Source organism: Charadrius vociferus, unplaced genomic scaffold (assembly GCF_000708025.1).
Source record: "Charadrius vociferus isolate BGI_N301 unplaced genomic scaffold, ASM70802v2 scaffold12, whole genome shotgun sequence".
Lineage (NCBI taxonomy): Eukaryota > Metazoa > Chordata > Aves > Charadriiformes > Charadriidae > Charadrius > Charadrius vociferus.
This window is the reverse complement of record NW_009647422.1, coordinates 2,924,627-2,951,103: the sequence shown is the minus strand read 5'-3', so window position 1 is coordinate 2,951,103 and position 26,477 is coordinate 2,924,627. Positions and strand designations below refer to the sequence as shown.

At 49.5% G+C, this 26,477-nt stretch overlaps 1 protein-coding gene across 1 annotated transcript in view; it reads right to left on the bottom strand.

Moving 5' to 3' along the window:
- PTH1R (parathyroid hormone 1 receptor) overlaps positions 1 to 26,357 on the bottom strand; it is a 126,764-nt gene extending 100,407 nt beyond the window's left edge. The window contains 1 exon segment of the mRNA XM_009880511.1: positions 26,283 to 26,357. Within this exon segment, the coding sequence (XP_009878813.1) occupies positions 26,283 to 26,357 (75 nt within the window).
- Positions 26,358 to 26,477: the final 120 nt, after the last annotated feature.

The following is a 26,477-nucleotide window of genomic DNA, read 5'->3' as shown; positions in this document are numbered from 1 at the left end:
ATGTGAAGAACCAACAGGGAAGGGTGCAGGGAGGCTGTCCATCCAGTTGATGTCTTGTGTCCTCTACCCCTCATCACTCAAGAGGGGCTCAGAGTATCTCTCTCTCCTTTCTCCAAGTGCTCCCTGCTGGGGAGCCTGGAGCAGCCCCATGTGGCAGCTGTAAATGGAGAAGGAAGGACCAGGCAGAGGCACAACTTCAAGCTGGGGGGGGTCACATTCATCCTGGGGCTTCCTGGTCAAGGGTTGTGCCTCCCGATAGCATCTTGCTCTGCAGAGGTAGCGCGTACCCTAGACTTGCCTTGGCCTTGCTCTGTTCATGTCCCCTTATGCGAGAGGAAGGGAACTTGCATGAGCTGCACCTTCCAAGTTGGAGTCCCATCACCACAGACCAAATTTGTTCTTCTACTTCCGGCCCACTGGGGGCAAGATCTGATCTCCCACTAAGAGCAGTTGTGTTTATTTCCATCGACTCACAACCATAAGAGTAAGAGCCTTCTCTTAACCTTTACTCCAGTCTTCTCAACGACACAAGAGGGTCATTGCCCTTGTCTTTGAAACAAGCTCTAGGATGAGGAGGAAAAGATACAGCTCGGAGCAGAAATACTGTCAAATTAAACCTTTCATACTGATTCCATCACAGGACATTTTGAGTCCTGGAACTTCTGAAACTCTGCACAAGCTTAAGACTGAAATATTCTGTGTTTGCTGAGCACAGTTATTTCCCCAATCCTTCCTGAATGCTGGTTACACCACGTGGGCTAAGCACTGATGATGCGCTCTTGGGGTGCGTGGTGTGTACATGCACGCAATACCTCTTGTAGCAGCCCTGCTTTGCATGATGATAAATCACTTCATAAGCACTTTGTGAGTGAGTAAGAAAGCCCAAGGGTGGTTGGGTGACCACCAGATTCTGAAGGCTGTAGACTCCCTGGGCAGCATTTGCCCCTCTTCCTCCTGCAGCTGCCACAGGCCACATGCAGAGCTGGTGCAGGTCTGAATTTTAAAGGCTGTAGCACAAAAATATCACTGCTGCAAGGCCAATTTCATTTACCAACCTGATGACTCTTACAAGAAAATAATACATTCTTTTCCTGCAAGGCAGACAGAAATATATGGTATCGGGCCTGCCTTTATTTCCCACCCTTCTGGGTATTAGCAAATGAGTCTGTCTCTTTCCAGTCTTCTGCCTCTTTTAGGTGCTTTACACTATTAGATAAACCCGCGGTAGAAGGAAAGGAAATTGAATTAAAAATTGATCTGATCTACCTCCTGGGAGCTCAATGAAAGGCAGCATCCCAACATTTCCTGGGTAGAACAGGAGGAAGGAGAAATAATAACCCTTAAAAAGGAGGAAAAGAGGAGTAGGAACATTAATTAGACTGAAAAGCTACACAGGTTGCACTGCCTGTACACTTATTTAGTAGATAGTCAGACAGATGGTGCACAGGACTACCCAGATGCATGACAGGAGATATTTCCAAAAAGCACTGGTGATCGAGGGAGCAGAACTGGCACCAGTTCAGAGGGGGCTGGTTCTCCCAGTCATGTGGATTTGTACGCAGGCGATAATGGCCCAGAGCTTTTGGAAAATATCTAAAGTTGGTCTGAACTTGCGGCACTTTTGGAGTGCTCGAGTCTGCAGATCCATGTGTGTGTCTGGAGAACGCAGATCAGCAAGGTCTGGAAATCAGCTCCAGATTCAGAGGATACAGATTTCCTCATGGATCACCTGCCTTGAGTGCAAACAGAGGCTGGTCCAGGTCCCCGCTGTGCTCTTGCACCCCACTCCCACGCGCTTGTGCTCTGCAGTGACATTATGTGCCTACCCAGAAAGTCAGAACATGAAGCGTAAATAAACACACGGTAAAACACCACCAATACAGTAAACAGTGAAGATTAGAAGGAGTGATTCGCCTGGCCCGCATTAGCTGTTTTGCAGGGCTCCGGTGATGCAAAGCAGCTGTCAGCTTGGTCATTCCCGTGAACAACCATCTCATATTAGCTCAGCCTTGCAGTTGGGTCTGGGCATACTCGGGAATCTGCTCCACCGATTGCACCCTTGATGCACATCATACACTCGGGACACTGAAGGATGTCTTCAAGATACTGGCATGCAAGCGCAAGTGCCCGGCAGCTATGGGCTGTGAAGAAGAAACCCACTGAACCGAAGCCAGCTGTGGAGAATGTAATTACACAGTTAAACTCGGAGACCACTGACAGTCACATAACAAAGGAAACCCAGCCTCACTGGAGGCAAATTGCTTTTGTTCTGCTTGAGAAAGGAAGGTTTTGTTGACAGGTCAAATATCTGCTTTCGGACAGGAACACTTAGAAAGAGTGGCACAACAATGTCTTACTCCATTAGATAGCTCTACCCAGGCTTCCCTGTCCAAGGGGGCTGCCGTTCTGGGATGGGGCCATTAAAATAGCAAGTCAGCTCATCTCATCCTCCAGGCATCACCACCATCTGCAAAAAACCTCCAGGAGCACATTAAAAAAGTAGCGATTCATTTAGGCCATGCTGTTTGCTTCCTCCTCTCCTTTCCTGAATGACAATCGCATGCAGAGGGGACTGTCTCGGGGTTTCTGCAGATCCTGATCAGGTTTCTTTATTCTAGCCTCCTCTGGGAAGTTGTCTTAGAGAAGGAAGATAAAATTAAACAGGTCTTGGGTACGGAGAGGAAGGTAGAGGTGGTAGGCTTGGTTGTCTTTGGGAAAATCATGTCACTGCTGAACAGTTGGAAAGACGGGTCTGGTGGGAAGGACCGTGTCCATTTTCTTAATCAAATGCAGCATAAGCTCTGTTGTAATTGCTTTGGTGAGGTGCTGGAGCTGTTTTACAAACCCTCAGTGACAGACAGTCTCTCCTTTCATGAGGCAGTCTGCTCCCCTGCCCTACTATCTTCTCTTAGAAAGCTTCTCCTGAGTTTTATCGTGATTTCCTTTGCTGTAATCTAAGGTCATTACCTCCTACCCCTGAGGGACACGAGGAACATATTTTTCTCTTCCTTCCTTTGTGCAGAAGTGTGGTGGGTTGGCCCTGGCTGGACGTCAGGTGCCCACCAAAGCCGCTCTATCAGTCCTCTCCTCAACTGGACAGGGGAGAGAAAATATAGCAAAAGGTTCGTGGGTTGAGATAAGGACAGGGAGAGATCACTCAGCAATTGCCATCCTGGGCAAAACAGACTCGACTTGGGGAAATTAGTTTAGTTTATTACCAATCAAATTAGAGTATGGTAATGAGAAATAAAACCAAATCTTATAACACCTTCCCCCCACCCCTCCCTTCTTCCCAGGCTCAACTTCACTCCCCATTTCTCTCCCTCCTCCCCTCGAGTGGTGCAGGGGGACAGGGAATGGGGGTTGTGGTCAGTTCATCACACGTTGTCTCTGCTGCTCCTTCCTCCTCAGAGGGAGGACTCCTCCTCACATTCTTCCCCAGCTCCAGCGTGGGGTCCCTCCCATGGGACACAGTCCTCCACGAACTTCTCCACCATGAGTCCTTCCCACGGGCTGCAGTTCTTCATGAACTGCTCTAGCATGGGTCCCTTCCATGGGCTGCAGTCCTTCAGGAACAGACTGCTCCAGTGTGGGTCCCCCATGGGATCACAAGTCCTGCCAGCAAACCTGCTCCAGTGTGGGCTCCTCTCTTCATGGGACCACAGGTCATGCCCAGAGCCTGCTCTACTGTGGGCTTCCATGGGGTCACAGCCTCCTTCAGGCATCCACCTGCTCCAGCATGGGGTCCTCCATGTGCTGCAGGTGGATATCTGCTCCACTGTGGACCTCCAGGAGCCACAGGAGGACAGCCTGGCTCACCATGGTCTTCAACACAGGCTTCAGGGAAATCTCCGCTCCAGCATTGGAGCACCTCCTCCCCCTCCTTCTTCACTGAACTTGGCATCTGCAGGGTTGTTTCTCTCACATATTCTCACTCCTCTCTTTGGTTGCTGCTGCCCAGTTCCCCCCCGCCCCGCGCTGTGCTTCTTAGGTATGTTATCCCAGAGGTGCTACCACCATTGCTGATGGGCTTGGCCTTGGCCAGCGGCTGGTCCGTCTTGGAGCCGGCTGGCATTGGCTCGTTCAGACGTGGGGGAAGCTTCTAGCAGCTTCTCACAGAAGCCACCCCTGTAGCCCCCCCCCCCCCACTACCAAAACCTTGCCACGCAAACCCAATACAAGAAGCCTTTTATGTGCTGGAAGGCTGTAATCATGTGTCCCCTTGATCTTCTCTAGACTAGACGTCTTCTCTCCTCTGCCTCACAGATCATGAGTTCTCTATCGCTCTTGGGCCACCTCAGGACACAGCCGGGTGTCTGCACAGATGACCTGTAAGGAGTTTTATGGCAAGCAAAGAATGCTGCTATTATCAATGTCTGCAGCCAAAGTTAAAGATTTCTCAGGTATTCTGGATGTAGGTCGTAGAGTCTCTAGAAGGAAGGTATCAAGGTCTCAACCTTGAATCCAGACAGGCAATGTCAAAAGCAGAGGATGTGATTTGTCAGCCTTTGATGCTGAGGGCATACCTTGTCATGTTCTGAGTGAGACTGTGGGGTCTCACGCAGGTACTGGAGGGGTTTCTTCAACACACACACGCTGTATATAGATAGGCTGGCAGCTATGGACTGTGAATAAGAAACCCACTGGCCTGAGGGCTGCTGTAGTAGCTTCATGGGCCTGTGGAAACCCAAACAAGAGGTGGCAGTGAGTCATTGCCTGCCAGAGTGGGACAAAGTCATCTACTCCACTGGATGTATGAGAAAACATTATTCCTGGACTCTGTCATCTAGGAGTGACAAGACTGCTCAGCAACAATGAATCAAAGGGATGCTTATGGGAGATGCATAACTTTTGAGCCAAAAATCTAATGTGTCCTCAACAACTTGATGGAGGCTGTGCTTAATGTAGGTCCTTGGTAGGTGGACACAGCCTAAGCACATCTTTGTCATCTGAAGAGCACTCTCAAGACCACCACGTCTTTCCAGGGAGGGAGAAGGATGGTTCATAACAGCATTGGCAGTGCTGGGCTGCAAGAACTGTGGAGTCACAATGCATTTGTGGGACATCAGCTAAAGTCAGGAGGTGGCAGCTTTGAGAAACTCATGCTGTACGTGGTTAGATTAATTGCTGCAAGATGTTGTGGCACAGAGGACTTGCAATGATTGAAGGCACAATCAAGCCAGACTTTCTTATGGAAGAGTGACCCACTGAGGGTGACTCAAAGCAGAGACTCTCAGGCTACCTCACAAGTTAGGTGTGTCAGTGGAGTGGACTAGTCTCAGACTTTCTCCTGCGGGCAAAGCTTTTTTCTCCTTTAAAGAGTTCTGGAATTTGCTGCAGTCTTTGAACTCTCATGACTACATCGCATTAAACACTCCGCTTTGTTGCCTGGGAGTTGGCAGGTCTCTGACCTCTGCCTGAAGGAGCCGCAAAACCATGCTTGGTTGTGATACCCTTGATCTTGAATTCTAACATCCTGCCTTTGATTCTGGCCAGCAGTACCTGCTTCAGATGAAGGCAAAAGAAATTTTGTGATATACAGCTATTAAATAGTCTTCCATTGGAAGAAACTTCTTGGTCTTTATTTAGAGCAGACTGGCTTATGCCCTGAAGCATTGTAGTACGTCCCCAAAAAGTTATCAATGTCTTATTAATGGCACTTCTATCCATTTTTGTGCCCATGCTTGAATCCTTCTCTACCTCTGGTCATAACGCGGTCTTACGGCAAAGAGTTGTACAGATGAAATGTGTATTTGCATATTAAAAAACAGCATGAAGGAGGGATATTTTACCCAAAGGCTACAAGAGGCTACTCCTCCTAAACATTCAAAAGTTTCATAGGCTTTTTAATGAGAAATAAGAAGAGACAGCAGACAGTTTTGGAGGAAACAAGCTGATACCCTGCACAAACACAGCTTATCCCGCTCAGCTGACCAGGAGTCTGAAACAATATCCATGAGCACTCAGATGCAGGGGGAGAGGAAAGATAAATTATTTCAGAGCGGCTGCTGAAACCACAACGCTGTCGTGCACAGTTCCCGTTGTTATGATCTCTCAAATCCATTAACTGTGATTCTTTTACACGCCCCCGCCCCCTCCCATCCTGGGCTGATTTGCAGCAGAGGCAATGAGAAAGCAAAAAGCTTCTCTGCCCAGGCTCCATCCTCCATGGGGGAAACCAGGCACTGAACAACACCAGCCCCCATCCTCATTTTCCCCTCAGATCATCCACTATTGCTCCGCTGGTGTCAAACGCCTTTGACCACGAGCTGGCATAGCCAGAGTGCCCAGGAGATGCAGATCTCCGTATCTGTTCTCCTGTCCATGCTGAGGATCCTTGACAACTGAAAATAAAGAAGCTCCATCTGAAAGGAGACACTAGACTCACACAATAGATTTTGGAGGGGGAGGACAGGAAGACGTTATTTTTGGCCGCTTGCCTCCAGCAAAACCAGCCGCCACTCTAAAGCCAATAGATCGGTATTAGTGACTCCTGTGGGAGGCACAGGCTAGAGATTTACATCAGTATTTGTAGGACAAACACATTTTGAGGCCACAGATAAGAGTCTGTAACTGTTATGCTTATCTTTATGCAGGCTTGCAACAAAACACATCTCTCCTCTGAGGAACTTATGGCTCAGGGCCCAGAAATTAGGGTGTAAAGTTGTTTTGGTGATAACTCCCTCGGATTTCAGTTCTTACCTAGATGCTTCGAAAGCCAAGCCTAAAGGAGCAAGTTGGATGAAGGATATAAGAACCAAAAAAGGAAGGGGCTTCTCAAAGTCACCCCAGGGTGATCGGCAGAGCCAGAAATAGCACACAGGTTATTTTGGTACGGAGCCATCTCCATCCTCAGCCATATAAAGGTTAAGCATCTAACCTAGCGTATTGTTCAAGGCTCTTTCTATAGACCCCAAAGAAAAGCAGGAGCAACAAGCAGGTGATACAAACCGCCTTACATGGGATGAGAGGAGAAGCCTGAATGACATAATGACTATAGAAGAAACCTCAAGAAACAGTTTTTAAAAAGCTTGATAAGGGGAGATTAATCCCACTTGCTGGTTCAAGAGAAGCCGGCGGCACACTCGGTCTCCATCTAGGCTGGTGTTCCCATGCCGTGGTCCACAACAGCCAGTGGCTCACAAGGTCTTAACAAGTGATCTCCAGTTTCTCTACAGAACCAGAGTAAAGACTTTTTTTTTTTTAGAATTTTTAATTAAAGGTCAGAGTATTCAAATCACAATGGTCCAAAGGAAATATTGGTGGCTGACTGTTTCCTTAGCCACAGAAACGTGGAAACTATTGACTGAGCTGTGGCTTTCAACATTTCTCTGTCATTTGTGAGCCCTTCATCATTTCTTGGTGGAGGTGTGGACCCTGTATCAAGACTGCATGTCTATTAGTGACAGTCTTCAGGATTTTTATCCACCTTTCACAAACCTCTCTGTGCCCATTGTTGCCAATGAAGCTGAGGACTGCAGACTCAAAACCAGGGAGGTATGGCCTGAAACAGCACCTACTGTTTGTGGTTCTAGACGTTCCTGAAAAAGTTGGCAGTCTGTGGTGTAATTGTACCAGCCACTCTTCAACGTTACATGAAAATGCAGAGAGGTGGCAGGAACAGGGACTTGCCATGGTTTCCTCAGAAGTCCCTGCTCAAGCAGACATGTTCCTCCTGGTCTTTGAAATCAGTAGGTTTATTTACAACCAGATAAATGGCCTTTTTCTGGCTTTTTATCCACCCCACCCACCCCCCCCCCCCCCCCAATATTAAAATTTTATTTAAAACGCACTGTTAGATTTGAAGCCCAGTGTTCTGGACCGAAAGGAAGGATGAAAGGAAGGATAAAATTCTCAACCTCGCTGCAGTCTTGGAGGGATTTTTATTGGTAACTACCACTTGCATTACTACAGCAGCTGCTGGTTTTGCCCAGGAATTGGAAATGTCCAGAAATTACTACAGCGTAATCACTTAGGCCAAAATCTACCACATGTACCTGAGCTGTCCTAGGGCGAGTCCCTCCAGCTTAGTCAACAGAGAAAGACAGACTCTGCTTGTGAGGGGTGATGCACCCTTTCCAGGTCTCTGTCCTGCTCTGCTGACCACAGAGAGGAAAATCCCAAATCTTCCTTTGCCAGAGGCTGTTCAGTGGCAAGAAACAAGGTGTTGAGTGCAATGTGATGCCCCACAGTAGCTTGCTTGGCCTCCTGCTCCTGCTCCATGGCTTCCTGCTGGTCCTGTGCCATGTCTACCTGCCCTTGGCAGATATCTCGGACAGCCTGGGTGCCTCTAGGTGACTACATGGAGGCAAATGAATTGAGCCTTCATTGCCTATGTAGAGTGAACTGAATCTCTCCCCAGGCTCATCGTTGTGCTGGCTGGAGCTCCACGGACAAGCTCAGACCACAAAGCCCCGGTAGACACCTAGACACCTCAGAGCAGGCAAGAGGAGTCTTCCGCCCAGGATGCCCAAACAAAAGGGGGATGAACCTGGACCAGAGCACAAGGCAGTCTTTGCTTCTAAAAGCTTCCAGCTCAGCTCCAACACAGCCAAGAGGAAACAGGAGCACTTGGAAGAGAAAGCAGCTTCCTAAGTATCCCCCTGTGACATGCTCACACAGCTACTTGCAGTGCCTGTGCTCGCTTAGTCCAAGACAGTCTCTGCATTCCCCGGAGACCATTTTTGGCTCTGGGGTTCTTACTGTGGTTGTCCTCTTTTAGTCACATTCAGGACTCCTTTTTTAATTATTTGGAAAAAAAAAAAAAAAATTAATTCATGCACAAAATGCAGGTTTTTACTCTTTCCAAAGGCGCGTTCCTCCCAATCTAAACACAAAAACTTCAACGGCAAGATCTCCTAACTCTGAACATCACAAATGCAACAAAAGACCAAATCATCCCCAAAACACTGCACAAATAAAGCCCATTTTCTTTCGAGGCCTTTGCAGGAGAACACACCTATTCACACACAAACAAAGCAAACAGCAGTAATCCCCAGAGGAGTGAAAACGCACAAGATTATTTTTTTCTTTTCATTTGCCCCGATACTTTCCTTTACCACACGGTGACTGGCTAGATGATGAACATGCAAAACAGCAAAAGAGCTTTTACTGTACGTAACTCCCCCGAATTCTTTAGACATCTACTTTGTCAAGTCCTTCCAGAGGATGACTTGCTGAAGAACTCACAGGAAGGAGATAATAGTATTTTCTTACTCATTACCCCCTACCCTTTAAGTACATGGGTAACCATCCATGCATCAGGACTGTGAGTTCTCCCTCCTTTATCTGGTGTTTTTTAAGTCTGCTTTTCTTTGAGCCTTAGCTTCTGGAGTTATGTGGTGGTGGGGACACAGCTCACATTTAAAACAAATACAAGCATTTACCTGCCGTGGCAGCAGAAAGAAGCTGGAGATGATCAACTCCAGAGTGCCAGAATAAGAGGAGAAAAAGGAAGAGAAGTAGAAACTTCCCCTCTTTGAAAAACTCATGATATTTTAAGCAACTGTCATAATTTTGGGAATATTTTCCAGCTGTTATCATTCAAATGGGTTGCTAAGGCAGGGTTTCCTTCACTGCGGCACTGGGTGCTACCTGCAACCCGCTTTCTTTAGGAGAAGGAAGAGATGTCCATTGTACTGCAGAAGCTAAAGGGTTTCTTTTTTCTACATGGCAGAGGGGAAAAGACTTACAAGGTCAAATATTGGCATCAGCTGGCAAAGTAAATTCAGAGCAGACAGTGTTCACGGAAACCGGGAAGCCTTTGAGAACATCCTGCTGATGCCGCTAACCACGATTCCATAAATGCAACGTTATTGTCTTAAAAACAGGGTGGATGGCCTAAAGCCCACAGTGGTTAAAAGATGCAATAATAAAATGACAAAACCAGAAACAGGTAAAGAACAGAGAAAAAGAGGAGAAAGGTGCAACGCGCAGCCAACAGGCCTGGGCTTTGCCGAGTAGAGTGGCCTAGCACCTCCTGTTTGGAGGGGGCTGACGGCTGCCGAGACCACAGGCAGAAGCAGCTTGTGTCAGTCCGTACTGATGGGACCTGGTAGACAGGCACAGAGTCCCCTGTGGGCTTCAGCTTGCCTCGCTGCAGATATCCATGGTATCGTGAGCTCACCACCCAGGCTCTCCCAAGAGTAGGGCAGAAATCAGTGACCGCATGGTGTCTTATCTGCTCCCCTTTAGGTGCCTGCTATAGCATCTATCTCCTTCCTGGATAGTTTTCCTATGGAGGAAAACTGAGTTACGCACCTTCCTTGGAGATGGAAAAGCTCTATCTTTAAGAGTGGCCTCGAAAAGCAGGTGAGATTCATCTCATCTTATTTCCAAGCAGGTTGGACAGTGTCATGGTCAACCCCATGCTTACTATGAGGACTCCTGCCTCCCTCCAGGCAACGCAGACAGAAGGGAAAACACAACTTTGCGTTGGCAAGGTGTCCCCATGAATCCCTCACAGCACGCTCAGGTCTTGATCGCAAACACAGACCCTTCTCTCTCCTTACTCTCCCCACTGCCCTGGTCTTGTGCATTTGCAGGGTGGTGTTATGGTCCCTTTCCCACCCTGGGATGCCGTTGTGCTGGGCATGGCTGGGCTAACTCTCCTGCTTGTGTTGTCAGGGACTGGGAGGATGGAGGGGTGAATGGGAGCTCTGAGACAAGGGACCACAGCGTGCTTCTCCAAGAGCAGTGCCCAGATGTGGCTGCACCCTGGCTGGTACCCCTCTGTCTTTATGTGACTTCCCATAGCAGATCCCCTGATCTTCTCCCATCCTCTCAGCCCACCTATGGTGTGCTGTCATGAGCAGGGAGAAACCAGCATGGAAAGTTCTGCAGACTGCCTGAGTGGACCCAAACCTGAACTCCTGAGAGCTTTCCTTAGACTTTGCAACACCTAATATCATCTAAAAGCCAGAGGCAGCTGAGAGCCTGTTTCATGCTGCCGTGGAAAGCAAAGCAGCCGCAATCACAGGGACAATGAAGGGGCCCTGTCTCTCCAGTCCTGTCTTCCCGGGAACAGGAATCCCATTTATTTCTTTCCCAAGCTCCTGGCACAGCCTTTAGAGCCCTGCCTTCCCACACTCCTCTGCTACTTCTCCTGCCTGGTTGGTGCAATTAATTTTCATGCTCTTTTATCCCTGCTTTCTTGCCAGCGCTTGTGGGAAGGGATGAGCAGCAAATTCCCTGCACAGAAGATGCAAAAGGCAAGGCAAAGGCTCAGCGGGCAGGTTATAAAGCAGGCAGCCCTCTCCTCTCGTACTCCTGCAGGCAGGAAACACGCGGAGAGGGTTTCTTTCTTTCTTTCTATTTTTTTTCCCCTCTTCCCTTCTCCTTTCCTTTCCCACCCCCATCAGCAGCCACCTCCCCAGCCCGTCCCCCGGCACCGTGCCTCCTGGAACGTCGCAGCTCCGCTCTTTCATGAGCAGTGTGTGGTATTATGACTCCGGCGATGCCGAGCCCTGCCAGCACGCCTCAAACCACAGGTATCTGACCCCGTCCCAAGCCCCATAACACTGATTAATGTCTTGATTCACAACCCCATAGGGTCAGCACCATCGGTGTCCGAGACGGGACACCACCCCACTCCCTTCTCTCTCCCCTCCTCCCTGAAGACCCCTCTGCCATTGCTCGAGGAGGAGGGGGGATCCGTTCCAAAAAAACCACCCGGCAGCAACCGCGGGCAGGGAGCGCGGGAGCTGCCAGCAGCAGCCGGGAGCTGTGCATGGTCGGGGTGCCGTTACAACAAGGCCAGCTCTGTGATTACGGCACATTAAGCTCTCAGTGTGGTGCAGGCAGCTCTGGGGCATGACGTCCTCCCAGCTCCAGCCAGTCAGCTCCGGCATCCCCCTCCATCTCCTCCTTTTGCTGGGCATGGAGGGGAGACACTGGAGGGTTTGACGTGCTGCTCACCTGGAGCTGGGGGCAGCCATGGCCTCAGAGCCACGGGGGAAGGCACGGCGGGGAGAAAAGCTGTGGTGGCTGTGCATGCCTTGGCGGGAGATGGAGGGGAGGGAGGAGGAAGGTCCCCAAAGCTAAAAGCACAGGCTGCAAGCCATTGCAAGAGGCCACATCAACCCTGGAGGGTATTGCAATGGGGCATCCATGCACATTAGCGTTGGGATAGAGTCATCCCCACACTCCAGGGGTACTGGGTGGTGGCTGGTGGTGGAAGTCCTAACAGAGCCCTGTTTCGGGGCTGTTGATGCCTTGGATGTGATTGTAGCAGGGATCCAGCCAGGCAGCTGTGGAATGGGACCCGCTGCAGTGTGGGATCCTTGCCCACGGGACTACAAGCATCACCTAATCCCATGCAAGAAAGTAAATCAGTTGGGTCTTGTTGTCTGCCCCATTTCACCATGCCCACATCTGTATGTCTACAAGGGTGGTGAGGCAATGGAACAGGTTGCCCAGAGAAACTATGGCTCCCCATCCCAGGAAGTGTTCAAGGCCAGGTTGGACGGGGCTTGGAGCAACCTGGGCTGGTGGGAGGTGTCCCTGCCCATGGCAGGGGGTTGGAACTAGATGATCTTTAAGTTCTCTTCCAACCAAAACAATTCCATGATTCTATGATTCTATGAATATCTTTTCCCCAAAGCAGTGTGTCCTTATCCGAGCCACCTCCTACAGCCCACAGTGCACCTGAAACGTGCTGAAGCCTTATTTGGTGTAGTGCAAGCTGGTAAGAGCTAAAGATAGGCCAGGCAGCGTGCTGCCAGTAGAACAGCATGGAGGATCGCAGGACCGCACTTCAGCCCTGGCCTGCCTATTTTTGCTTATAAGGGAAGGCAAAGTCCTGCCAGCTGGGAGCTTCTCTAAGCAGTGCCAAAGTCTTGTCTGTCCTCTCTTGTCCATCCTTCTCCCTGGGCTGGAGGAAGAGCCCTGGTCCTCAATGACTCCTCTCCCTTGACCAGTTCAAATAGAGCCTCTTGCCCCATCAAAGCACTGCCAGCCCTTGGGATGGGACATGTCACCTCCCTGTATGCTTGTACATACCCCTGCCCTGTCCCAGGGTTCAAATACCAACCTAAGGCTTTGAGCGCAGGCCTTGGACCCTCCCCAGAATGGTCTTATCTCCTGCCATGTCATGACCTGTCTTCACTAGAAATATTTTCTTTGCATCCCAACAAGCCAGAGATATCAACATTGCCTTCTTGGGCACCATCTGTTTCCAGACAGGAACAGGTGATTTCTAGGAGGTGTGGGACCTGTTCCAGCATCTGTCACTCCTCTTCCCCAACCTTGCGGCAAGAAGGCTGGAAGAGGAGACACGAAATGCTGGGAATTTATGGGTTAAACATCCTTCTCTTCCCAGCTCATTCTGCTTTGCACTGCCCTGCAGGCTTCCAGGGAAACGTGGACTTCCCAACCTGATGCTTTTGGAGGCATGAACTACAGATCTTTGCCTGGTCCACTTTCTACAGAGTGTTAACTCTGAACCCTAAGGAGGCTCTTCCCAATGGAGTATTTTTCCTTTCCATTTCATTTTAGATGTCTGCTTTGAAAACTGGGCTCTTAGGGCCAGCAGTAGGGTAAGGAACAACGGTGCTACCAAGAGACAAAGGGAAAGTGATGAAAAAGGAAACCCAGAAAAGAAGCAAAAGCTACTGACACAACAGTGAGACAATGCATAATTGGTTGTTCTGGAGGACAAACACTGCTGATAGCGAAGACTGACTCTGTCAGCAGAGTAGAAGGGAGTTAGGCATCAGGCGGGGAAAGGAGTTGCACACCCAGGTCTACTAGATCTCTGTGCACACCCTACGGGCTCTCACCCATGCGACCTCCCCCATCAACAATGCTGATGACTACTATGCAGCAAATTTGGCTGCTTTGCAATTACAGGAGAGGTGGGTGATTCACCTCTGTGTCAGCAGAAACAGGAAAATTGGGAAATGGAAGGATGCAGGGGTCCACCTGGGCTGTCGGCTCCTGCTCCACCTCAGGCCTCTTTTCCACCCAGCCCTGTTGATGGGATGGCAGTCAGTTCACCCTTTGGCTTGGCCGTTGTTCTGCTTATCTGGGTAGCTCAGAGCCCTTATCACCCCAGGAAGAGCTGAGTCAGGTCAGCCAAACACATGCCCGCATTGACCCCTACGGAGATCCTCTTTGTGTTCAGACTTGTTGGCACAGAACCAGGGCCAGATCCTTACCTGGGTGCAAAACAAGGGCCGACTGTTCCATTTTCACCAGCTGAAGCACACTCCCCTCCCCTCTGCTCCTCCATAAACCTGAGTCATCTTTTGCTGATGACAGAGTAAATTAGGAGTACACAGTAGCTGTGACTTTGAATGGCCTCATTTCCCACTTCCAGTCCTACAAAATATGTGCAAAAGGCACTTAAAGTTCAATTTGTTGATCACACTGATGTTGTCAACGACACCAAAGGATGCAAGGGCAAAATCAGTATAAAAAATTGCGTGGGAGAGAAGAAAAAGCAATTGTCTATTGCATGGTCTGCTTTAAACACTGATGCTAAATTTGCTCAAATCTCTTAGATTCAGACATCATGATTTGGTATCCTTTAAGTATGGACCCAAATCCACAGCTGAATTCAGCCCTGTCCTGTGGTTTGAAAAATCCAGCCTGCCAGCGTGCTTATCATCCTTTCCCACCGCCACCATAGCCAGAAACAAGAGCGACATTCCCCCCTTTGAGATTACCCCCCTGCCCCCAAATTGCTCATGTTTAAATGCTTTCAAGAAGGCATTCAGTGCGCAAGGCAGCCAGCCACAAAAGAAGCTACTGAAGCATGGCCGAACATGGTTTGGAGAAGCATCTGGAAACTGGGGGTTTGTCATCTGACCCAGATCTCTCAATTTGCAGAACCTTCTCCTTTCCCGTCCAGATGCAACCCAGGGCCAGGAGACCAGGACCAGCATGTGCCAGCGGGGCTTCTCCAATTTACACTCTGGCTCTCTCCTTATTTCCCTGCAGCGACACTGATTGACATCAGATGAGATTCTCTTGGCCCTTCTGCGCTCCACAGGAACACCACTGATTTACGCCAGCAGAAGGCTCCGGCCCCTTGAGCTTTGTGGTTTCTATGATGAGGTTAAGGCAAATCACAGAGAAAATCTGATCCCAGGAATGCAACAAAAAAAAACCAACCCAAAACAACAAACATGCTTCATTGTGGTGGTGAAAGGCTGATGGAGAAACACCAGTCATGGTGGGAAATGAACTGGAAATGAAACTGGTACTCTGCAGTGGGATCATATGGTGGGATGCTCTGAGACTGTTTAACAATGCGATGGCATGAGTCAGAGCCGTACAGTTATACCCGCACGCTCACTTGTATATACACACACACATCACAGTTTTGTACCAAACGCTGTGTCTTTGTCAGCTGAGGAAATAGGACCTTGAGGCCCACCCAGGTTCTGTGGGGTGCAGTCACAGATGATCTGTGGCGGGATGCTCTGCAGCTAAGTGGGTCCTTTGAGGATATGGGGCAGCTCTGAGATGCACGAGCATCCGTTTATGACATCTAAAGCCAAGAGAGGGACATCAGCCCTCTCCTGCTTTGCCCCCATCCAGTAGGTAGCCTGAGTAAACAGTTCTGGTAATTTAGTACGAGTGAAAATAAGCCACGTCTGCGATAGATACAGTGCATCAGACCCTCTGACCACCTACTGGTGTGTGTTTTAGTAACCACGGCTGTTTAGACTGGGAAAATGTTTCCACCTCAGCGCTATAGAGCCATCTCTCTTTTATTCCTTTTCTGGGAAGAACAATAAAAATAAACCACGTTTCCAAATGCATAGAGTCCACCTCCACTCCCCACAAGTCTCCTGTGCCTTTGCTGCATGTGCAGAACAAGAAATGCCTGAAAGCACACAGAAAGTCAATGGGAGAGCTAAATCTCAACTCCTGGTCTCCTCTCCTTACTGAAGAGGCCATTTAAGAACCAGCAATTCAGTGAGTGTAACCTCGAGGACACTGGTAAAAAAAAACCCACAAACCCAGAGAAAACTTCAGGAATATCAACTTTGAGAGGTTAAAAGGCTTCATAAGCCAATGGTTCTTGATAAGCGAGCAATTCTAGCTTTTGAAGCTCTATACGTTGGCTGACTCTTAGCAGTCCCAACTCATATCAGCTCTCAGCCACTTTTATTTTAATAATGTTTTTTTGCTGTATTTTTACTGAGCTGAGTGAAATTGCTAACCCCGAAATAGATACGCTACATAATGTTGCTTTATTGATCGTACTCTTCGAGTGCAGCCAGGAGAAACAGGTCATTTCCTTGCGATCACTCGCCATAGCCAGTGTCTCAAAGCTACTTTAGCTCTGGTTGCTCAATGTCTGAAAGCAGAAGTCATTTGGGATGCAGGAGTCAAGAAGAAAGTCAAGGTAACACTGAGCCGAGGCAGGTGTTTAGGCAGTAAAAGTGGGATAGATGGAAGTAGCATGTGAACTTGATAGAAATCATTCCAGTGGTCTCACTGAATTTTGGAATTTGGTTTGTATCTTTGCAAAACAAAAGAGGCTACTAACTATTTACTCCTGGGGGAGATCAGGCATTGCCTAATGTGCTTTAATTCACAAGAGCAACGAATTAATTACCCATGGTTTCCTGTGGCTGAGCAGTCTCGGGAGCCCCTGGCCCCACTGTGTCACTCAATAAAGTGGGTTAGAGACCATTCTCATGTCTTGCGGGTAAGCGAAACAGCAATAACACGGGCTGGGTGCAAGCGAGCCTGCGCACGAGCCAGACCCAGACTTGTCTTCTGGTCGACTTCCATGTGCCTACAGGGAGTGGTCTGAATGCAGCCCCCTGTGCCTTCCAGATTGGTCAAAAATGTTGATGTCTTTCTCCCTAGCCTTGTGAAAGAAAGGCCAAAGGCAGCGACAGAAATGACAGAGCCGCCTGTCATCACGATGGGGAGATGTTCCCCTAACAGCACAGCACAGCAAAGTGAAGAATAAGTTCAGCGACACGCTGAGAGTTTGGGTTGTTCAGCCTGGAGAAGAGAAGGCTCCAGGGAGACCTTGTAGCCCTTTCCAGTCCCTAAAGGGGCTACAGGAGAGCTGGAGAGGGACTTTTTACAAGGGCATGTAGTGATAGGACGAGGGGGAATGGTTTCAAACTGGAAGAGAGGAGATTTAGATTAGATATTTGGAAGAAATTTTTCACTCTGAGGATGGTGAGGCACTGGCACAGGTTGCCCAGAGAAGTTGTGGCTGCCCCATCCCTGGAGGTGTTCAAGACCAGGGTGGATGGGGCTTGGAGCAACCTGGTCTAGTGGGAGGTGTCCCTGGCAGGGGGGTTGGAACTGGATGATCTTCAAGTTCCCTTCCACCCTAAACCATTCTATGATTCTGTGATTCAAATGATGTTCCTGGGTCCAGCAGTCCCAACCTTCTCAGGCAGAGCAGGGCCAGGGTGCTTCCAGCTTCTGAAGCCCTCCTTTTCTTCCTGAGCTAAGAAATGTCCCACTCTGTGTCTGCTACCAGCACCATTCCTGTGGTTAGCAGACGGGATGGGCCTGGGGCTCTCCTGGGATGCTGCAATCCCTTGAGTGCTCAAGGCATATAAACCAGGTGAATAAATTAAGGCGATAAGATGATGATTAAATGACTTACTAGTCATCCTAAACAGTGGCTGAGTCCCCCAAAGCCCCACTGAGTCTCAGTTAATTGCTCATTTGTCATCTGCTACGTGCCCAAGAGGTGGTAGTTCTCCACCATCTGCTGCTCTGTACGAAGTGCCTCATCCCTTAACCCACAGCAAGCACTAGCTAGCTTTTGTGTACCACTCACTTTTCTGTTAAAACATACCAAACACCCACCCCCCCTCCACCCCCACCCAAGCCAAAGTTCAGCAAAGGGAAGAGAAGGTTTTCTAGGGACACCCAGTGACTTTCAAACCTGCCTTTACAGATGCAATTGAGGCCACTTCTTGCTCTCAGTGTGGCAAGACCAAGCAGCTAAACACACACTGAAATGCTTGGAGAGAGGGGAAGGGAGACTGAAGTAAAGATAACATCGAGGAACCCTGATTAGCTACAAGGCAGCCATGTGAAACACGAGATAACCGGCCTGTCTTGTGTGCTGAGACAGCAACTCCTGTCTCCAGCCTTTGCCCCAGACACTAGGAGGTCTTTTTTGAGAGGCCACCTCTCCTTTTGATGAGCTGCCCTTATCTGACAGACGGCTGATCCTCCAGGTCGTTAGGAGGAAAGACGCAAAGACACCGAACACCTTTTGACTGTGAAGGTTTATTAGTTCTGCACTTTGATGAGGTCAGAGAGGTGGGCTAGGGCAGGCTGGCTGCGTTGCCTCGTCCTGCCTGGCTCAACACCTTCCTTGACTTGGACATAAGGGGAACGGTTTGGCTTGACCATTTCACTGTCCCTGCAAGCAACAGACCAGAAAGTAGGTAAGTAGGTACCCACTGTGTTGTATCCCAGCTTGTCTGGGCCACTTCTGAGTCTTGGAAGTCCCTGTTTATGTCTGTACTGCTAAATAAAAGGGTTGGGTGCTGTCCTCTGGCCCTGAAGCCAAGTGGCACAGCCCACCTCATGTCTATAAGCCTAAACTCATTTTTTCCCCCCCCAAAAAACCAAGAGTGTAGTCACATCCAACACCCCTGACCTACGTTATCCTGCACACCACCACTTGGCACTGTCTGCAGGACTCACCTGCTAGACGAAGACTCTGCCAAAAAAGTGTGCTAATGATCAGATGATGCTTCTGATGGAGGGTTGTCATGGTTTCAGCTGGGATGGGGTTGACTTTCTTGCTAGCGGCTGGTGTAGTGCTGTGTTTTGGATTTGGGATGAGAATAGTGTTAGTAGCATACTAATTTGGTTGTTTCTAAACAGTCAAGGCCTTTTCTGCTCCTCACACTGCCCCATCAGTGAGGGAGGGGTGGGGGGTGTTCAAAAAGTTGGGAGGAGACATAGCTGACCTCAGGTGACTGAAGGGATATTCCATGCCGTATGACATCATACTCAGTATATAAAGCTGAGGGAAGAATAAGGAAGGGGGGGATGCTCAGAACATTTGTCTTCCCAAGTCACCATTACATGTGATGGAGAACTGCTTTCCTAGAGATGGCTGAACACCCACCTGTTGGTGGGAAGCAGTGAACGAGTTCCGTATTTTGCTTTGATTGAGTGCATGGCTTTTGCTCTACCTTTTAAACTGTCTTTATCTCAACCCAGGAGGTTTTTTTTCTCACTTTTACTCTTCGGATTCTCTCTCCCATCCCAACTGGGGAGAATGAGCGAACGGTTGCGTGGTCCTAGTTGCCGGCTGGGGTTAAACCATGCCAGGGAGGTTCAGAGGTAGCATAGAGCCTACGCGGAGCTCACATTGAGCCCTGTGGCTCACGTTGCTGTATGTGTATTTATTGCCAAGGAGCAAGAGGGACAACAGGGATGTCAAAGAGAGGATTTGGGGGGCTTTATGCCACCATAACGTGACCATACAGCCATGGTGTCAGCGCAAACCTGCCCACATTGCTGGCCACTCATCCCTTCTTATCCCCTCCTCTGTGACCCACTCTCTCCCTTGCGTGTCTTAGGGAGTCATCCAAACCTTTGCTGTGCAGATACCGTTCCCTAACCCAGCTACAAACCTTCTCCTACACTGATTTTCTTTTTTGCATCTTGGTTTAGTTTCGCGCAAACTCAATGAGTTGAATCAGATGACAGAAGGGTGCACACAGTCAGGAGGGAAGAAAGGAGACGGGAGCACAATCCCTGTGCTGCCAAAATGCCTTGAACCTGGGATGCTGGAGGGATTGAGAGGGAAAAGGGGCAGAGAAGTCCACTTTCTGCTTTGCTGGGTAACGGGAAAAACATGTGGCCAGGCAGACAGGCCAGCCTCACAGAAGATTTCAACAACCAAACCATCACCTGAATGCTGTCAGAGGAATTTGTGCTACAGCAGGATCAAAGTACAATCTGTTAAGAGGATGCCGTCAGTCCAAAATTTTCCTTTCTTGAAAATCAGGTTTTTGGAAGTCAGTCCCAGCTGAGCCTCTGAAGGAAAAGGAAAACCCTAAAACACAGAGCCCCTCTAATCGCTGGCAAAGGTCAGCCTGGCCTCAGTGGAAATCAAGGGATTAATGCCAAGCCGGGCACATTCAGCACTTGTTTGGGTGTTTGCTTCCCGTGACACGAGACAGCAAAGCTCAGCCTGACCCAGCAGGTATTCTGCTGGCTGAGTTTCAGCCCCAGGGGTAATTAGTTTATTGCCACGTCGCGAAAGGTGCAACACAAAGATCATCTTTAGTACAGCAGCTCTCGCAAGGCCGGCTGAAGTTTGAGGGGTTATGGGGTGAGACAGCCAAATGATATCACAACAGCCAAGAGGATGCAGAGGGAGAACGCAAATTCTGCTTGTCGGGGCAAAATATCATTGATATGGTCTAATCTTTAACACGGGCTGATCCTGTTGAGTTCTTCCTTTTGACCAGGGCTTGCCCTAAGGAATGCATTTTCTTTGTTGGTTTGTTCGTTTGTTTGTTTTTTTTCTCTTATAATGGTTACTAATTGAGAGGTGCTAAAACTGCACTTACAGCAGGAGCTGAGCAGACAGAGAAACCCCTCCACGCTTGCCCTTTTGCAGAGAAACAGCCCGTCCAAAAGGGTAGGGGATCCCCGCTGGCTTCTCCCTTTGATCCAGGCAGTGTGTGAGCATGAGGGGGTTTGGAGGGATCAGAACTCAAAAGGCTGAGACGAGCCCAGCGACGGCTGGGGGGTCGGAGAGCTGCACAGTCTAGTGAGTACCTAAATACATGCTGGACTTCATCGCCTTTTCCCAGAGGCCCGGGATGAGGATGGAGCTGCTCGACAGCAAGGAGGGCCAGTTCCCAAGAGGGGTTTAAGTCGAAGACAGCTGTAGTCCGGCTTTGCTATTCCTGTTTCCTGGTCTTTAGGCGCAAAGAAAATTCCACGACTGCAGGGTTTAGCTTTGCCACCGACTCCAGGGAGCAGGATTTCCCCTTCCCTCTATCTCAGCCTCATGAGAGGTGTTTTACCACCTCACCCCACACCGCTTCATCCGAGGCTGCCCCGTAATAGCTGCAATTCAGGGGTTTCGGGTGTGATGAGCATGCCCCAAATAACTTCAAGAACCAACCATTGGTTTCAGCCGAATTTAATCGAGGGGCTGAGTGATGCACTTCCCACACAGAGGGAAATCCTCCAGACAACATCTTTACGCCCTTGGATAGTCCCTTATAGGTGCACCCAGCCCAGGAAAAGAGACGATACGAGACACACAGCTGTGGGACGACTCTCAGCCTCTCAGCATCGTTTTTCAAAGGGACATGGGGTGGCGGTGGCAGGGCCAGCAGCTGCCTCTGCTTGAGCTGTCTGGGCTGGGGATACCCCTCACAGGGACTGCAGACACACCGCCCTGGCCAGAATAATCCCACTGATCTCAAAGCACCACCCGTGAGGCTATTTCTAGGAGGCCAGAAACCAAAACAACAACTGCCTGGACCTGAAAGGCACACCTCGGGTTTCGTTTCCTCCAGCCTTGACCCCCCTCCTTGTGTGCACAGTTGCCCAGTTGATTTTCCTTTTCCCGGTGCAAGGAGCTCACACCAAACCCATCCAGCTCAGGTCACACTTGCCACCGGGGCCACCGAGGTTTTTTTGGCTTGCATGGGATGAAATCACAGCCCACGGGATGAAATCACAGCCCCTACATTAACTGACGTGGAGGTTTGTTTGCTTTATATTTTGCGGTCGGGTGTTTTATAGTCCAGGGATATCTGCAAATCCCAAAGTACAATAACAAAAAAAAAGAATCGTATCTTTCATAAATACACGGGGCAGGGATGGGCACGCTCCCAAGCGCGTGCAGAGAACAGAACATTTCAGGCATTGTTTCCCTGCACTTGGAGCCTGTCTTTATTTAATGAAGTTAGACAGCTAGTCGGGATTTGCAGGATCTCCATATAGGATTATTTTATTATGATTACTCTTTTTATTACGGGCCGTATTCTGAGGCGGAATATGATTATCATTCCCTCCCGGCTATAAATTATTCAACATCCAATCCTTCCCCTTTCCCAGTTTATGTAGCTGTGGGTCTCATCAGAGGAACAACAGAGAAACAAGTCAAAGAGCAAAACACCGACCAGCACCTCCTTAATCCAGCTGCTCTGCTGCCTGAGCACCGGGGTCTGGGCTAGTTGGTGACCTCGGTATTGTTCTAGTGTGAATTTTCTGATTTATACTGTTCCTTCCTGCCAGAGTTTAACCCCAATGTTGGTGTGGATACAGGTCCTTTGGGAATAAAGGCTGGGACCTTTCTCCAGGTGACCTGGCCGAGCTTGTCCCTGCTTTGGGTTATATTTCCAAGAAAGGGTTCCCAATCCCTTAATGATACCCCTTGAATTTCTGGGGGAGTGGTACAGGTCCTCTGCAAAACTGGAGGGAAGCTTCAGCGTTGTCCAAGCAGCCTGAGGGGGGTCAGGGCTGCAGCAAACAGAAAGGGGTCGAGACCGCTCTGCTCCCAAAACGCATGCCCCTAATGTGCAGCACCTTCTGCATAGCACCGAGCATCACCGAAAGGCAAGACCCTCACGGTCCCAAAACTGAGCTATTCTGGTCCAAAGCCCTGCAGAAGGCTGGTGGCTTATTGTTATCCTCATTATCATTATTATTATTCAGAATATCTCCTCCAGTATCAACTGGGTTGGGGGCTGCCAGGCTGAGACTGGCAAGAGAAGGAGATAAAGGGAAAACAGAAGGAGTCAGCAGAGCAAACCACGGCTGAGAGCGGGACAGGAGGAGGTTTTTCTGGCAGCGCCATTCAGGTAAAATCATAGTGCCTATGTCTTGACTTCTCCCATGCTCTGCTGATGTCAGACCCTACTTTTCAAGATCCTTTTGCACCCATCTTCTTTTCGAGCCTGTGTTTGCCGGGCTGTCTGGCTCAGGCCACTCTTGCTTCCCTGGCCCTTGGACCAAATAGCAGAATTAACCCAAATTTACCCCCTCACCCTGCCAGATTTCAGGCACAAAGCGCTCCATCGACAAGTGGAATTCCCCTCGCTATTTGGGCAAGTGCTAATCGTGATATTCCCAGGGAAATGCTGGGGGAGGACTTCTCTGGACTGCCAGGGGAGCTGGAGGAGAGCAGAGCTTCTCCTAGCACTTTACCCCACATGAAATGCAGCCGTCCACCCCCTCAGCCGCCCCTCGAAAGCTCAGGGCAGGGATGCTCATCTCGCTATGGATTTTACGTGGCCGCGGGCTCACGAGGGGGCCACGACTTCTACACAGACACTTTTAACTCAGAGAGGACTCACTCACACAGCATTTTTCCCTGTTTTGGCATTCCCACCCCAGTTCACAGTTAATGCGGGGACACACAGACCGTGTGCTGCCGAGAAGTGATTCAGCTGCCAGCATCCTGTCCCATGATGTACCGGTGACACAGGCAATCAAAGAAACCATTTCCCATCCCTACTTCGGCACTCTTGCTTCAAAAAGTGCCTTTGCTATCATCTTTGCTGGCTGACAAAAGGAATTACAGGAGTGACAGCTCCAGATTTAGGACACATCATGCTCCTCCCGCTCCGGGCATCACCAACTCTCAGACTTGAAGCCACCAAGCCTCGAAAAGCCCAGCAAATTAGGGCCGCGGCTCTCAAGATTCAAATCTGCCAGCCCCAGACTGATGAACTGTGCCCTGAAGCTCGGAGCGGTCGGCTGCCTCAGCCTGCGGGAATCCTCTGGCCTCAAACGCCCATGAGAGAGCTTTGCTTCGCTCTGCCGGGGGGAGCAAGAGAGCGGGTACCACTTTTTTGGCTTAGCCCGAGGCTGCCACGGAGCCGGTCTCTAAAGGCAGTCCTTGAATCCCCATCCTTCTGCAGCTGCCCTCCTTGATTTTTCACTTGTTGCTCTTAGGAGAGAGGCACTTGGTGACTTCTATTGATGGCAGCACATAAACCACGCTCAGCCCTGCTAGCTCAGCATCAAATATGTATACGACGCTTCTAATCATATAGCAATTAAGGTATCACCGTGCTGAAACACGCAGTCAATACCACGCAGTGCGTTTAAGTTCATGTAAAAATCAAGTTAGTTTGGGAAAGAAACAACACCAGCAAAAAAAATATCAGGCTTTAGGCACCCTGCAAGTGGCTGTGTGCCTTGCAAGTCGCTGGGCAGTGGGATGACATGGGGCTGACCTTCTTGTTCTACCAAAGTGCCCACCAGGAGGGACACGCAACATCTCCGCAGCCCCCGAATTGTCAGGCCGACTTTTCAACGCTTCTGGCAACTCCTTCGGATGCCAGTTGTGGGTTTGAAAAGTGAGAGAAGTGTCTGAAGCATGCGTTTCAGCCTGGGCCGAATTAAACCCAACGGGGTTTCCAGCGGCAGGACCCTAAATAGGTACAGGAGGGGATGAGGTTTTCGGAAACGCAACAGAGCAAACACTCCGGTGTACTCCTCACCTTGCCCTTTGCAGCAAATTTCCCTGCTTTCTCATCCCTCTGTGATTCTGGAAGAGCTATTCCTGATTTACACCCAAGTCCAGCTCGCCCTGAGCCGGTGCGTGGGGCGCGCTCAGCCCCTGTCCCCTCCCTGCGCCACCGAGCAAATTGCTTGTGATGTGAAAGTGTTTGTTTTGATGGGGGCATCGAAAATAAAATACCCAACTGGGACCACGAGACAGCTGACACTCGGTTCACTGTCTGGTCCTCCGTGCTTTTTGGAGGTACCGAGATGTACTGGGAGAAGGGAGTGAACCGGGAGCGGGACTGGAGGCGCAGTCTGAAGCCCTTGCTTGACTTTTCTGGACCCTGAAGTTTATGGAACTACAATCTAGCTGTTTCAAGAACCTGATTTTCACTGGTCCCATCAGAGACACCAAAGCGAGCAGGAATTTTGGTGCTGTCTTCAGCGACAGCAGTGCTGTGGAGCTGTGGGGTAGCAGGTGCTACAGGACTTACTGAACCCCATCATGGTATGGTCCCAAAGTCATCTGCAGTCATGGAGATGAGAATCCAACCCCAGAACAGGGAAGAAACCTCAACCGTCACTAAAACCTCAACAAATCTACAAGTGGTCCTCTCTGCTCCTCCAGTTTACTTTGGGTTTTGAAAGGTTTATTTATGCTTAGAGTTACGCCACGACAGGGATGGACTGCAAGAATGACTGTTTCCTGAGGGACTGTCTCTCTTCATTTATTGTTGAGATGTTTCCCTCCAGCGCGATGCTCGACATGTGAGGGAAATACCCCCCACCAGCCCTCCACAAGGTCCCAAGCAGTCCCTGCGAAACCCAGGGGACAGGGTCTGGGGTGATGGCGTCCCTGGAAGGTTGGGGAGAACCTGGCTGGAGTCAGGATCAGGTGGAACTCAATCCCTTCCAAACACATCTCCATCCCCCATGGAAAGCAGACACGGCTTGAGGTGGTGGTATGCCCCTTCCTATGCCAGAAAGCATTGAGAAATGGCCAGGGGTGGTGGTGATTCCGGGGATGGAGACAGCAAGGCAAGTGGATATCAAAGCAGCATGCCCGGCACTGGGTTCATATCTGGTGGCCGATTCTACGTGACATTTCCCTTCACCTCTGCTGAAAGGCTTCGGAGATCACCTGGGGGTCTACTGTAGATCTCAGCCCACTCCCCAACATCACCATAAAGGCAGTTTTGACAGACTTTAGCCCGTTTTGCTGCCTCTGTAGAGATATTCTCTCTCGGTGTGGGCAGGAACAGGTGAAAACAGCACCAGGGTGCAAAGGGTTAATACTACTTTCACGCTCCTGAGTGTAAACTGCCTGCAAGCCCTGCACTCTAAGGTCCTCTCCAAATTTAATCCCAAAGAGGAAGGCACTGTTTCGCTGAGATTAAGCAGATTTGCAGATTAAGAAGATTAAATTAAAATTAAATGTGTCGTCTTGAGGAAGGGAGGGAGGGGGGTGGATTAAAAGAAAAAAAAAAAAACAAATAAGGAAGAAAAAGAAAAGTTGCCCTTTACCCATAGGTGTCTTTTAAATTATTGCCCTGTCAAACTGCACGCGTTCCTGTCCGGAGAGGTTTAAAAGTGATTCAGACTCTTTGGGAAGCACAGACATTTTAATTTCATCTGGTGCAGCGAGTCTTGAAACCAACTGCACGCCTGAAATAAACCGCTGGGTTGTTAAAAAAAAAAAAAAGGGAAAAAAATAATAAAAAAAAAACCCACAGGGCTCTGCCTTCTAAATCCTTGATACAGTAAATTACTCATCGAGGAAAGAGCCGCGCGGATCGTGCAAGAACGCGATGGGGGCAAAGAAAAAAAGAGATTGAGGGACTCACCAGAGCGTAGACTGAACTCAACACGGAGCAGCAGAGGATCAAACCCAGACTGTGATAAACCAGATATGATCCCATATCCAAGAGGCTTCTTCCAGCATCCAAACTCGCTCAGGGAAGTAGGAGGACGAGAGGTCTTCCAGCTCTCCTCTTGCAGATGATTTCTCCTTCTCCTTCCCTCCCGCCCCCCCCCACCCC